Raw genomic sequence first — 15,991 nt, 5'->3', positions numbered from 1 at the left:
TTCTTCTTCTTCTTCTTCTTCTTCTTCTTCTTCTTCTTCTTCTTCCTCTTCCTCTTCCTCTTCCTCTTCCTCTTCCTCTTCCTCTTCCTCTTCCTCTTCCTCTTCTTCTTCTTCTTCTTCTTCTTCTTCTTCTTCTTCTTCTTCTTCTTCTTCTTCTTCTTCTTCTTCTTCTTCTTCTTCCTCTTCTTCTTCTTCCCAACAGCAAACTGTCATCTATTTATTTGATTTTTATTTATTTTTTAGTTTTTCTTTTACTTTAAGTTCTGGGATACATGCGCAGGGTTGTTACACAGGTATACACGTGCTATGGTGGTTTGCTGCACCTATCAACCCGTAATCTCGGTTTTAAGTCCCACGTGCATTAGGTATTTATCTTAATGCTTTCCCTCCCCTTGCACCCTGACTCCCAACAGGCCCTGGTGTGTGATGTTCCCCTCCCTGTGTCCATGTGTTCTCATTGTTCAGCTCCAACTCATGAGTGAGAATATGTGGTGTTTTGTTTTCTGTACCTGTGTTAGTTTGCTGAGGATTATGGTTTCCAGCTTAATCCATGCCCCTGCAAAAGACAGGAACTCATTCTTTTTTGTGGCTACATGGTATTCCATGGTATATATGTACTACATTTTCTTTATCCAGTCTATTATTGATAGTTACCAAATACCTGACTTCTAACAAGCTAGTTGCACCAAATGTGCTAGTTTCTATTATGTTCTTTTGTTAATTGCTTATTAACGAAGGAGAACTGAATTTCAAAAATTATACTTTTTAGAGGAAGAAAAATCTTACTTTTGTTTGTTTTTGTAAATTTTTTCTTCTTTTCAAGCATTAAACAAATCTAAAAGTTTAAAATTTTAAGTAAAGTTTTCTATATAGCTGAGTTAAATGCTTTAATATGTTTTTCCTTTTAAAATAATAAAAGCAAAGAAGACTATTTAATAATATGATAAGTACCAATATTTGAGGCGCACATTGGCTTGTCTATGACTACTTTTAAAGTGTGGTAGACCCACATTGTAAATAGCCATTCGTACCAGAGTATTATGAACTGTAAGCATTTGAATGATTGCTTAGATTCTTTAATACTAGCTAATAATATCTCCATTGTCATTATTATAATTATAATAATGGTTATACAACATTATGTTATTATCATTATATGTTTAAAAATCTAACATTTTCAAGTACTCAGTATATGTCAAGCACATTGCTAAATGTTTTATTGTTGTATTTTTATTTAATTTTTAAAATAACATGAGGCAGATACATTTTTAACCCTATTTTACAAATGGAAAACTATAGAGAATAATCTCAGCGCTTAGGTACTTTTAAGTTAGTAAGTAGTAGAGTACACCTCAGATAATTTTATTCCAAAGCAATCAGTCCTAACCCCTGTATTATATCCCTGCTTATAACCTCCTCCCATTATTTTTCATCTTCATGTTGCTTTTCAAATGTAAGAACAAACCCATTCATTTATTCATCAAGTATTTATTGAGTACCCGTTAAATGCAAGGTACATTTTCTAGGTGTAGGTGCTGCAAATTTGTGTTACAGCCAGCCCTAAAATATTTTTAGACTAATTAATAGTAAGGACATGCAAACAAATATAGTAGCTGCAAAATGGTGTAAGCACTATTAATATGTTTATGTAAGTCAATACTTCTCAGATAATTGTGCATTGCAATCATCTTGAAGTCTTTTGAAACTCCAGATGATGAGGCTACCAACCCAAAATGTCAAGTCAGTTTATCTGAGATTCATTCAAGTATTTGCATTTTTACCAAGGTCCCAAGGTGACTCTCACAATGACCAAAGTATGAAAAGTTCTTGTATAATTTAGATGATGAACAAATAAGGTGGAGATCATATGTATTAGGGGTTACTGGTGGTAGAGTCAGGGAAAACCTCATCAAAATTCAAAATAATTCATTCTGGCAAATAGGAATTTAAAGATAGATATGAAAATGGCTTGACATTTGAAGGGACCTCCTGGAATGCAGATAGATATAAGAGCATTTACTCTGGAGTCAGACTCAGGTTTCTGTCTTGGCACTACCATTTGATGGCCATGTGACACTCAGAAAATTTTGAGATTCCCTAAAAACCAAGTTATCTCACCCATAATGCATAGTTCTAATTTGAAAGATTGCTTTATAATTAAATAAATAAAGTGCTTATTGCAATACCAGGTACATAGTAAACCCTTAATAAATGCTACCCTTTATAGCTGATGAGATATACCCACATAGCTGGAGTAGTCAAATGGTATAGATTTAAAATGTGGCATAGGCTTTTTTCTTGGAGAAATAGTAGCCTCATTGAAGGACTTGAATTTTTAGAGTAACGTAAGTTTTGAAATTTAGAGAGGCCTTTTTATTTTGGAAAGTGAATTATGCATTACATGGTGAGAATAAGCCCAAGGAAATAAATTTAAGAGGAGGCTGTTGCATTGGTTCACAAGGGAAACTCTGAAGGCAGTAGTTGTGGTTGTGTAGATGAAATGGCAGCAGATACAAGAGATATTAATAAGATATAATTGAAAAGCTTTATGGCCAATTAGATATTGGGGATGAGAGGGAAAAAGAGTAGAGGATGATTCTCAGGTTTCTGGTCTTCTATTTTGTTTTTCATTTTAGATAATATCACTTCTTACATGATAACAGTTTTGCTTTAATTAATTGGAGAGCTGACCTTTCAACTCCCTAGACTTTTTTGTTTTCACCATCTAGGTGTTGACTTAATTATATCAAGGTCAGCATAAGTGCTTTTATTTAACTGTAGTAATTGGGTCTCATGTGTTTCAGTGGAATCTAGGAACCAAAAGTATTTTCTAATTTCTAATGATAATGATACTGACAATATAAATGTATTCTTCAAAGATCTTCAAAGAGTGAAACTTGTATGGAAGGTGGATATGGTGCTACTTGTAAAGTAAGAAAAAAATCGTAATATGATAGCACATTTATTGTATACATATATTTTAAATATTTATAGTCATGCTGCTCAAACTATTTTCTTTTGGAGGTTATAGATATTCCACAAATAAATTGAATTGGTGGAGTTTTTCTAAGTTACAGACGTACAAAGCAAGGTAATAAATATGAAGGGACTACAAAAGGTTTATAGAAAAATGAAAGTATAGAAAAGTAGAATTTATATAGAAAAAAGAATTAAAATGGAATTAAAATGTAAATTTAAAAATATGAACTCTATTTCTCAACAAAGCTCTCTCAAATTCAAGACACTTTTGTAAGCAATGATACCAACCATTTTGTCCATCTCTAAGGAGGGTCCTGGGAATTTAACCATGTCAATGCCATCTTTTTACATTATTAAGAAAAATGGGTGCCCTGTAAAGAGTTTTTTAAGACGACAAAATAAAAGGAAGTCAAAAGGAGCCAAATCAGGACTATAAGGTGAATGCCTGGCTAGGTGTGGTGGCTCACACCTGTAATCCCAGTACTTTGGGAGGCCAAGGCAGATGAATCACCTCAGGTCAGGAGGTCCAGACGAACCTGGCCAAAATGGTGAAACCCCATCTCTACTAAAAAAAAAAAAATTAGCCAGGCATACTGACATACACTTGTAATCCCAACTACTTAGGAGGCTGAGGCAAGAGAATCCCTTGAACCCAGGAGGTGGAGGTTGCAGTGAGCTGAGATCATGCCATTGCACTCCAGCCTGGGTGACAAGAGCAAAACTCCATCTCAAAAAAAACCAAAAAACAAAAAAAAACCCCAAAACGTGAATGCCTAATTATTTCTCATTGAAACTCTCAAAATTACCCTGTTTGATGAGAATGAGCAAGAGCATTGTTATGGTAGAAAGGACCCTCTGGTGAAACTTTCCTGGGTGTTTTTCTGCAAAAGCTTTGGTTAACTGTCTCAAAACCCTCTCATAATAAGGCAGTGTTTTCCTTGGTTTCTCCAGAAAGTCAACCAGCAGAATGCCTTGAACTTCCCAAGAAACTGTTGCCATCTCCTTTGCCCTTGATCAGTCAGTTTTTGCTTTGACTGAATCACTTCCACCTTTTGGTAGCCATTGCTTTGGTTGTGCTTTGTCTTCAGGATTGTACTGGTAAAGCCATGTTTCATCTCCTGTTACAGTTCTTCAAAGAAATACTTCAGGGTCTTGATCCTACTTGTTTAAAATTTCCATTGAAATTGAAAGCTCTGTTCTTGTCTGCAGCTGATCTGGGCACAAAAGTTTTGGCATCCCTTCAGTGGAATTGTGTAAACTGAACCAGTTGAGATGTCTAGGCAATTACCTATTGTTTCTTCTGTTAAACATTGATCCGCTTCAATTAGAGCACAAATGAGATGAATTTTTTCCTCACAAATTGATATGAATGGTTTGCTTTGCAGGCTTCATCTTCTCTCATTCCTTCTTAAAATGAGTTATCCATTTGTAAATTACTGATTGTTTGGGTGCATTGTTCCCATACACTTTTTGTAAAGCATCAGTGAATTTCACCATTCTTCCACCCAAACTTCACCATAAATTTGATGTTTGTTCTTCATATAATTTTTGCAGAATTCATATTGCTCTGATAGGGGAATTTTTCAAACTAGTATCTTATCCTTCTTGGTGCCTGAAAGTAGATTCTATTCAAACATGTTATAAGAAGATGGTAGAAGTCCATTTGATTAAAAAAAAAAAAAAGGAAATCCATGCATACTTTTTTTCATGATATGCATTTTTACAAACTTTCTGAAGTCTCCTTGTATAAATTTCTCAATTTATATCTTCACCCCAATTGTTTTTCTTAAACTTTGATGTCTTCTACTGATTTTGTGCTAACAAAGATTACCTAACATATAAATAAGTTTCAAATATTAATGGAAAGGTTGAGAAAAAGAGCCAATTTTGATTTCTGTTAAAAACAAGGGGATTGAATATTGAAGAGGAAGGAGGCAGGCAGAATTCAAGAAAATGTATTTGCTTGGCAATTTTAGGAGACATAGGAAAATTGAGGCAAATATACCAGATATTGGTGAAGACATATCTCTCTATTCATTAGTGAGAAGTTTAAACATTATTTAGTGGCTGCTGATTACTATTTTTAGTATTTTATGATATAGGTTATCATAAGTCCAAATAAAGCTACATCATTACTTGTATTAGGAATGTATGTTGATTACACAGTCATGTGAACAAATTTAGTGTGCCAAATTCATAGAATTTGCCCCCAATTTTTCTCACATGAAATATTCAAGTTTTCTTTTTCCTGATCCACATTAGCACTGGAATATGGGAATCAATTCATAAACTGACAATTTTGCTTTCTGGTGTGTTTGTTTTTTAAAATATATTTGCTCCTGTTTGTAATTTTATGTCATGCATGATCATTTCTGTTGTTAGGGAAAATGATCCTAGTTCATGGAATGTCATTAAATATATTGATTGTTGGTAGGCTTCTACTAAGAGAACTTGTACTTTCCAGTTGTCCTGCCACTTGGATTTTAGTAAAGCCTCAGCATTTATAGTCTTGGATTAGATGCTTTCCCTGATTGTAACATGAATATGTCCTTTCCATCTCTTTTCTTTAAATTTGAAGAGACACACATTAAAATCTCACTAATGGCAAATCCTAGAGGGACTTTGCAGAATCTATAAATCAATGAGCAGAGTTCCATTTTGAACTTATAAAATATACATATTTTTAAAAGAGAAGACTGCATGCAGTACTGGTGTTTTCAAGGTCCTTTGAAGATCTTTAGAGGTCCTCAAAGATCTTAGGACGTAGTCCCTGAGGAAGGCAAAGGTACATGTTACCATAATGAGTGGATTTTCTCTTCCTCTATACCTAAGATCACACGATTATAATTTTCAGTAAAATCCTAGGAAAACTTGGAAAGTCTGAAAGCATCTTTCTATCCCTTGCAGTAATATTTTAACAACATAAAATTAGTCTCAAAATAATAAATGCCCAGAAATGTATCCACTTGACTCTATCTAATAAATAGCAAAAGATTTGATTCAGCACAACTGTTATTATATTTTACTGCTTCCCATCTTCAAGCAATATGCTTAGGAGATAACGCATTAGGTCTTAATGAGTTTACTTTTATAATCACTAAAAATGGTCTTCTCCCTTGAGCTAATTATATAATTGATTATTTGGGGAAAACAGGGGTTTTAAGATTAATTGTATTTTTACTTACACTAATTTTCTTGTTTTAACTAGTTTATACACATCAACATCTCCTAAATGTAATAAATATTAATTGTAGAAACACCTCCTGCCCAAATTAAATTATTAGTATTTGTCATTTCTAATTTCAATTGCCATTAAGTCAGAATACATTGCATGCAAATAAGTATAATTGATCTTTATAAACACATTGCACTTCTTAACCCTATAAAGCCCTTACAGATTGATCACAGTTTGTTTCCTTTTATTTTGATCATGTTTTATTTTCTGATTATCTCATTGATTTTTCACCCCTTTGTGGTGATGATTTAGAGATAGTTTTAGCTTAATCTAGGTTTCTGAATTTTGTAAACATTGTGTTTTTTTCTTCATACATTTTTCTAGTTATATCATGAGCTAGGGACAGTGGTCCTGGTAACCAGGGTTTTCTTACACTGAATGTAATAAGCTTTTAGCTGCATATAGAAGAAGTTTCTCATGTTGAGTCAGTTGACTCAGGGTGCTTAAATTTGTGGTGCTTTATATAAATATTTACATATTTTTTATATTAATAGTGCTAGAGCACACATGTGAAATCTCTTGATCTTAAACAGAAATATACCCTTCGTGACAACAGGAAAATTATGAATTTAAGAGTTATTTATCTAAAATACAAATAGACATCCTCACTTCAGTGCCTAAAGCCCTTCAACAATAGTTAACATTTGTTAGGCACTTCCAATATTCCTGGCACTACTCTAAGTATTATGCATGCATTTCTTTAAGTATCACAGTATGACTATGAAGTCACTAAATAATCATCCCATTTTATAGGTGAGGAAACTGAGGCATAGAAAACATCTCAGGCTTTAAAACAAACCAGCCAACATGCAACTAGAGGAGCCAGGATGCACACAAAATGTTGTGGTTTTAACTCTGAATTCTCCCTGCATTAAACACAGAAAGTTAAAATACCTGTGTTGGTTAAGATTTCTATTCATAGTCATAGAATATGAATAGTCTATATTCTGACTTCCATTTCAGCTTAATTTCTTGCTGCCTTCCACAGAACACTACAATGCGTTTTTGAGTAAAACACTTCCCTCCTTTCCCAAAAAAAAGAAAAATCTCTAAGAACTCCATTCGTTTAATATGTTACTTTCTGTGACAGAACATCACACACCCCTACCTTCTCAGGATAATGAATTGGTAAAATACATAATATTTCAGTACTCATATGGGTTACTTCTATGGAACACTTATCTAATTAAACAAAGGATGACATTCATGTATTGCAACTGTTCCACCACACTCTAATCATCTGTCAAATCAACCTCCTCTCCTGTTCCATTAAGAGTCTCTTTAGAGCATGGTTGCTTATGTTGCTGATTGATCCATGCATTTCTGGAATTTAACATGATACAGAGCACACAATAGGTACTCACCAACAGCTTATTCAATGAATGAATAATACCTACATGTCATGATTCCATTTAACTTTTTGTTCATTTAACTTAGTATTATTCTATAGGCTAAAATTTGATAAGTAGTGTGTATTACTGAGTATTCATTTACTTATACAGAGTAATTCTCAGTTAAATATCAGTTACAGTAAACATAGGTAAAGTAAATAAACAAAGCATTGAGGATCAAGGTGAATGTTAGTGTAGCCTGTGCTACATGTTCCCAAACCGTTGGTGCCCATCAGTGATCATAGTCAGAATTATTGCTTCCAAAAAAGTTTATCCACAAATATTCATCAAGTTACTTGTTACATGATTAGGTATTTGACAAAATATTTGTTTAGTAGATTAATCAATTGATTCTGAGGTACATTATGCCAGAAAAATGTCTGCATGTTTACCAAAGCAGTTTTCTACAAGTCTTCAAACTATTAACAGTACACCAACTCATATTGGATTCACCCTTCGATTACCACAAATGTCTACACTATTTTTGAACTCTTATCTTTATAATGATAGATGTGGAATGTCAAATGATAATTTTGGTATATCTTTTTAAAACCCTTAAAGGTAGTATCAACATAGACATAATAGTTGTCTTGTGTCCACGATTTACAGAGAAGTTTAAAATCAAAGACGTGCAACATATTTAGAATAAAAAGATCTTTACTATCACTAAATACCACCTCTGGTGCGAAGACACCTGATTTAACATTTGTTTCTTTCTCACATGAATGCAAAACCAATATTTTTGGTCTGCATTTTCAATAAATTGATACATAGGTTGTCATGTCAAATTTATGAATTAGTCTTTCCTTTAACAAAACAATGTTACTGGGTTTCTTAGCAGTAATTAAACATTTTCCCCTCCATGTCCTCCTATCTCAATGCATTAATCACTCATATGAAATCAATTTAGAATACTAGGACATATATATGTATATTAATATACATATATATACACACACATTTATTTACACACAAACACACATTCAGAACTACCAGCTATAAATGATATGATTAACAACATTTCTGGTACAGATTGATTGCTTTGTGAACAGAATTGGAAAGAATAAGTTTTGGTTATAAATAAATATTAGTAATGTGAAGCAGTAAGGATTTAATATTTTTGGCCAGGATAACTGTCTACAATAACTTGACAGCAGACAGACATAACTGTATGCAATTTTTTTTAATGGATTTGTCCCTGGATTCATTTCTTATGTTTCTTTTTTTGGGGGCTACAACAGCAGATTAATTGATCCAATCCCATTAAAAAATATTTAATCAGAGAGCAGCTTTGATTGCATAATTTTACAAAATTTATACTCATGAACTTTAAAATGACTAAATGTTTTGATATTTTTTGTTAAGCAGGAGACTAGCCTTGGTTAAGCAGAAAAGAAGCCTTTTCAACATTTCTACAAAAAAATTTTCTTATCGATTCTTACAATTAACTGATAGGTTTTGTCACTTGTAAAGAAGTGAAAAACAATTCCCAAAGATATTTTAGAGTTAATATTTAACCACTTAGATATTTATTTGTGTAAATTTTAAAAATGGCTTCAAAATTCAAACTGTAGGACTTTCATATATTTTTGTTTCATTTTCTTATTTTCTTTATTGCACATGAAAAAAATCGACTCCAAAAAAAAAAAAAAAAAAAAAAAGAATGAAGCCAGCAACATAGGACTTACCTCATTATATCATTATTTTCTTCCCTGACACAAATCAGTTGCTAATTGATCTCCTCAACTGAACTTAGCTAGCCCAATTCAATATCACCTAGAAAAATAGAAGGGAATATGTTCTTGCATTTCTAAATTTTCTGCTAGTACTAATTCATCTAGATTTTAAGTTATTTTATTATATACAAAAATAATTTATGTTATTTTAGAAAATTTGGAGATGCAGGAAAATACAAGGAGCGACATACAAATCACCAGTAATCGTATAATCAAGAATTACAACCACCACTATTTGGCATATTTATGTTTTATTATTTATCTCTGTGATTATATACATGTAAGAATTTGTTTTAACTTGCAAAATTGCTTTTACCTAGTTTATAGAGTTTTGTGTCATTTTTTAAAAAGTTAAAACACCTCCACAAACATTTTATTTTGTTCATGTATATTATGTAAAATCTTGTTTAAAAATGAGCTATATTCAGCTACCTCACTAACATAGTTTTATTTATTCTCCTCTTGGAGAAGGAAACTACTACTACTGGATTTTGATAGTTTTATATATATATGTCCCTGAATAGAGTGTTTGATTAGAAAGGAAGAGAAATGAATGTGTACAAAATTTGGCCTTCTCAGTGAGAATGACTGCAAGAATGACCTTACTAGTGAAGAGTAATAAATTTACTGTTCAAGACTCCCAAGAAACTAAAATTGTACCAAAGGAAGGTGACATTGTATAGACAAGACATACAGGTTTGTATCATAGTTCACTGTTTTTGTATTCAGTAGTTTCTGATAAAGGCTCTACGAAATCAGATGAATTTGATGTGTGAGGCTCATCAGCGGGTATTAAATAAGATTAACACACACGGAAGGCAATTTCTATCTCTTCTTAGATTCCCAAATCTGGTTGGAGAAGAAGGATGTAAACCCTTAACCATTTAAAATTAGGTCACAATTTAATGGTAACCAAGTTTTTCTAGGTCCATAAATTCAACACTACAAAAAGGAATGGAACATGATGCATGCTTGGAGACCTAACTAATTAAGGCACTGGGCACTGGGATTGCAATGTACAGACTCTCCTTATCTAATTCCAGACTGCCTCAAATGTATTCCCAAATGACCACTTTATTCCTGCTCTTTACTGCCTGACTTTCTAATCTAATCAAAACTCTATCAAGTCACTGCTTTTATGGCATTTTCTATTGTTAAATGTCATCCAGTTTGGCATGATTTAAGCTACTCTAACCATTGTGTTATTAGATAGCTTTCATTTGCCTAATTAGGCATTAATATTTACTAAGAAATAATCTAGATATAGGGATATACACTCTTTCTTATATTATTCATTCATTCATATAAGTAATGTTTATTGAGTACCTCCTCAAGACGTTGCGCTTTAATGGCCTTTCTGGAGCTTTCATTCTCAGATGGGAGATAAATATTGAACAATTAATTGCACAATTATTTATTTATTGTCAGTTTGCGTTAAGTGTCCAAAAAGTACTACAGAGTGGTGCTACAAGAATATCTATCAGAGAGAAATAATCTGGCAGAGGAATGAAGGAATATATATATATAAAGTATTCTCATTCTTTAGGGTTTAGTTTTCAATGCTTTTTTAAAATGAAATCTGCATGTATACAGTATAATGCTGCTGGAATGGTGACCTCTTTTTTTAACCCATTTAAATAGACATTGGATTACCTTGAAAATGTAAATTGCAGTAATAAACAATGGCTTTTAATGAAGATGAAAAGTTTTTAATAATAATAGTTGCATATTTGAAAAATGTTTTGGTAAAAAAGCAAACATTGGCCGGGCGCGGTGGCTCACGCCTGTAATCCCAGCACTTTGGGAGGCCGAGGCGGGCAGATCATGAGGTCAGGAGATCGAGACCATCTTGGCTAACACGGTGAAACCCTGTCTCTACTAAAAATACAGAAAAATTAGCCGGGCGTGGTGGCGGGTGCCTGTAGTCCCAGCTACTCGGGAGGTTGAGGCAGGAGAATGGTGTGAACCCAGGAGGCGGAGCTTGCAGTGAGCTCAGATTGTGCCACTGCACTCCAGTCTAGGTGGCAGAGACTGCATCTCAAAAAAAAAAAAAAATTGGTACTCCTGAAACTTATTCATTGTCATGAGAACAGCATGGGAGATACTTTCCCCCATGATTCAATTTCCTCCCACCAGGTCCCTCCCACAACACGTGGGAATTCAAGATGAGAATTCCCACGTGTTGTGAGAAGAGACAACATGGGAATTGGAATATGGAGGGGACACAGCCAAACCATATCATTACTCATAGATTTTCAACCCTTGCCGTCCTCTTTCTTTCCCCCACCCAGTAACCCCCAGTGTCTATTGTTTCCATCTTTATCCCCATGTCTACCCAGTGTTTAGCTCCCACTTATAAGTGACAACATGTGGTATTTGGTTTTTTATACCTGCATTAATTCTCCTCGGATAATGGCCTCCAGCTGCAGCCACATTCCTGCAAAGGACATGATTTCACTTTTTTTATGGCTGCATATTATTTAATGGTGTATATATATACCACATTTTCTTTATCCAGTCCATCAGTGATGGGCACCTAGGTTGATTTCATGTCTTTGCTACTGTGAACAGTGCTGTGATAAACATACAAGTGCATGTGTCTTTTGGTAGAATTTTTTTTTTTTTCCTTTGGTTCTATATCGAGTAATGAGATTGCTGGGTTAAATGGTAGTTCTAAGTTCTTTGAGAAATCTCCAAACTGTTTTCCGTAGTGGCTGAACTAATTTACATTTCCACAAACAGTGTAAAAGCATTCCTTTTTCTCTGCAGCCTTGCCATCATCTGTTTTTTTCTGACTTTTACATCATAGCCATTGTGACTAGTGTGTGATGGTATCTAATTGTGGTTTTGATTTGCTTTTCTCTGGTGATTACTGATGTTGAGCATTTGTTCATGTTTGTTGGTCATTCATATGTCTTCTGAGAAGTGTCTATTCATGACTTTTGCCCACTTTTTAATGGGGAATTTGTGTTTTGCTTGTTGACTTGTTTAAGTTCCTTATACATTCTGTATATTAGAGCTTTGTCAGATGCATAGCTTATGAACATTTTCTCCCATTCTGTAGGTTAGGTGTTACTCCTCTAACAGTTTATTTCGCTGTGCAGAATAGGTCTTACTTGTCAATTTTTATTTTTGTTGCAATTACTTTTGAGGATGTATTCATAAATTCATTGCCAAGGCCATTGTCCAGAGTGGTACTTCCTAGATTTTCTTCTAGGATTCCTGAAGTTTGATGTCTTACATTTAAATATCTAATCCATCATGAGTTAGTTTTTGTATTTGGTGAGAGATAGGTGTCTATTTTCATTCTTCTGCATATGGCTAGCCACTTATCCTAGCACCATTTATTAAATAGAATACTTTCCCCATGGCTTTTTTTCGGTCAACCTTGATGAAAATCAAATTGATGTGGATCTGTGGCTTTATTTCTTAGTTCTGTATTCCACTCCATCCATCATTGTGGTCTGTGTCTGTACCAGTACCATGCTGTTTTGGTTACTGTAGCCTTGTAGTATAGTTTGAAGTAGGCTGTGTGATGACTCTAGCTTTGTTCTTTTTTTGGTTTAGGATTATTTTGGCTATTTGGGCTTTGTTTCAGTTCCATATGAATTTTAGCATAATTTTTTTCCCAGTTCTGTGAAAAATGATGTTGGTAGTTTGATAGAAATAGCATTGAATCTGTACATTGGTTTGGGAAGTATGGCCATTTTAACGATATTAATTGTTCCAATTCATGAGCATGGAATGTTTTCCCATTGTTTTTTGTCATCTGTGATTTCTTTCAGAAGTGTTTTGTAGTTCTCTATGTAAAGATCTTTTACCTCCTTAATAAGATGTATTGCCACGTATTTTATTTGTTTTGCAGCTATTGTGAACGGGATTGCATTCTTAATTTGACTGTCAGCCTGGATGTTGTTGGTCTATATAAATGCTACTAATTTTTGTACATTGATTAAATATCCTGACACTTTACTGAAGTTGTTTATCAGTTCTATGAGCCTTTTGGCAGATTCTTTATGGTCTTCCAAGTATAAAATCATGTTGTCAGTGAAGAGAGAAAATTTGACTTATTGTTTTCCTTGTTGGATACCTTTTATTTATTTCTCTGGCCTGATTGCTCTGGCTAGGACTTCCAGAAGTATGTTGAGTACAAGTGGTGAGAGTGAACATCCTTTTCTCGTTCCTCTTCTCAAAGTGAATTATCCCAGCTTTTGTCCAATCAGTATTATATTGGCTGTGGGTTTGTCATATATGGCTCTTATTATTTTAAAATGTGTGTCTTTGATGCATAGTTTCTTTAGGGTTTTTATCATTAAGGGATGTTGGATTTTATTGAAAGCTTTTCCTGCATCTCTTGAAATGATCATATGGTTTTTATTTTTAATTCTATTTACATGGTGAATCACATGTATTGATTTGCATATGTTGAAACAACCTTGCATCCCAAGAAGAATCCTATTAGATCATGGTGAATTAACTTTTTGATATGCTACTGGAGTTGGTTTGATAGTATTTTGCTGAGGATTTTAGAAACTGTGTTCATCAGGAATATTGTCCTGTATTTTTCTTTTTTTGTTGTGTCTTTGCTGTGTTTTGGTATTAGGATGGTGGTGGCCCTTGTAGAATGAGTTAGGAAAGTCCCTTCTCCTTGATTTTTTGTAAGTTTTGGTAAATTGGTATCAGCTTTGTTTGTATGTTTTGTAGAATTCAGCCATAAATCCATCTGGTCTGGGACTTTGTTTTTATTTTTGGTAGGTTTTTATCTTACTGATTTAATTTTAGAAATCAGTGGTCTGTTCAGGGTTTCAATTTCTCACTAATTCTAACTTGGGAGGTTGTGTGTTTGTAGGGATTTATTCATTGACTCTAGATACAAAACTCTATCTTGGGAGGTTATGTGTTTCCAGGAACTTATTCATTTACTCTAGATAAAGAATAAGTTCTTACCTAATAAAAATAATGAAAGTGTTTTAAATTACATTCTTATCTCCTTATCAGAAAAATAAAATACTGAATTCAAGTAGCACATAATACTTTTCAGGTCTCAATGAGACACCAATTTTTCCCATTTTTCTCCTTTCTTTCTTTTCGTTTTCTTTTCTTTTTTTTTTTTTTTTGAGATGAAGTCTCTCTCTGTCACCCAGGCTGGAGTGCAATGACACGATCTTGGCTCACTGCACCGTCCGCCTCTTGGGTTCAAGCAATTCTCCTGCTTTAGCCTCCCGAGTAGGTAGGATTACAGGCACCTGCCACCACACCTGGATAATTTTTCTGTTTTTGGTAGAGGTGGGGTTTCACCATGTTGGCCAGGCTGATCTCAAACTCCTGACCGCAAGTGATCCACCCGCCTCAGCCTCCCAAAGTGCTGGGATTACAGGCGTGAGCCACTGTGCTTGGCCTCTCCTTTTTGATTATAATATCTTCAGAGAAAGAAAAGTTCTACTTACAACTATATTTTTAAAAATTTAAATATAATAAGAATTACATCAAAATGTACCTCATGAATTTAAAAACTGATTCAGAATAAAAGAAGAAAGAGTTAAGCAAGGAAGATAAAATGGCAAATAATTTTTTTAGTTTTTGCTAAGAATGTTTTTAAAGTATTATTTCATTCTATTATCATAATAAATTCTTTTTAATTTTCATGTAGGAATTTTCTTTTCAGAAATTTTTACTTTTGTTTCACAGTAGAAAACAATTAGGCCTGGAGTTAAAACACGATTTAGGTATACTCACACAGCTAGTTTAATGACTGGTGCTGTAAAAATTTAAAAACTATAACTTTATAATGGTGTTCAAATGTGCATTGCTCTTAGCATCTACAGTTAAATCTTGTTCACAGAATGTTCTCAACGTCTCAGTGTAGTATCTAGTTTGATAAGACACTGATATTCAATGTTAGCAACTTAATATGCATAACTTAAGCATTTATCACTTGAAAGGTACTTAAATTGTTATCATTAAATATTCTTAGCAATTGGTTTGGATTCCTGTCCTGAACCACAAACTCCTAGCAGTGGAATTAAAATTGGAGACAGATATATGGTTGGAGATGTGGTATCCTTTCAGTGTGATCAAGGATATTCTCTTCAGGTAAGTCTATTTTAAAGTTGTGGTTTTGATTTTCATTGCCCTTTCAGAATATTTTACAAATCAATGATTGATAAGCCATGGGTTTTATAACATTGTTCCTGGTTTGCATCTTAAATCAAAAGGGTGCTCAATTTGTTAATAAAATGTACGCATGAGAAGTATTGCTGGAATGGACTAAATTTATTTTGTTTGGAAGTTAAAAAAACTGATTTTGAGTCAAAATTAGGAAAGTTAGGAAGTCCTTTCTTCTTGATTTTAATTAACTAAATTAAAGTCTTTACTTTTAAAGTAAAAATTAATCTTTACTTTTGTCTCTATTCACATAGGATTGTGAACAACTGAATTCCTGGATTTTTTAGAATTTGAAAATAAAAGGGAATGCTACTTAAAGTACTGAATGACACTTCCATAGCAATACATTTCTCAAATTAGTGAAAATTTACTACAAGTATATTTTGCTAACAAAGTGGATTTGCAATGTATATTCTGATTTTATGTATTTATATTGATTTTTTTTACTTTTTTTGTTGAGGTTCTCAGGTTTATAATAGCATAAA

At 33.4% G+C, this 15,991-nt stretch overlaps 1 protein-coding gene across 1 annotated transcript in view; it reads left to right on the top strand.

The window, feature by feature from the left end:
* Positions 1 to 15,991, top strand: part of CSMD3 (CUB and Sushi multiple domains 3) — a 1,224,761-nt gene that overhangs the window by 1,079,256 nt on the left and 129,514 nt on the right. Inside the window, exon 39 of the mRNA XM_015145899.3 lies at positions 15,316 to 15,434. Within this exon, the coding sequence (XP_015001385.2) occupies positions 15,316 to 15,434 (119 nt within the window). The remainder of the gene's footprint in view (positions 1 to 15,315; positions 15,435 to 15,991) is intronic.

Source organism: Macaca mulatta, chromosome 8 (assembly GCF_049350105.2).
Source record: "Macaca mulatta isolate MMU2019108-1 chromosome 8, T2T-MMU8v2.0, whole genome shotgun sequence".
In the NCBI taxonomy this organism is placed as follows: domain Eukaryota; kingdom Metazoa; phylum Chordata; class Mammalia; order Primates; family Cercopithecidae; genus Macaca; species Macaca mulatta.
This window is presented reverse-complemented; position numbering and strand designations above follow the sequence as displayed.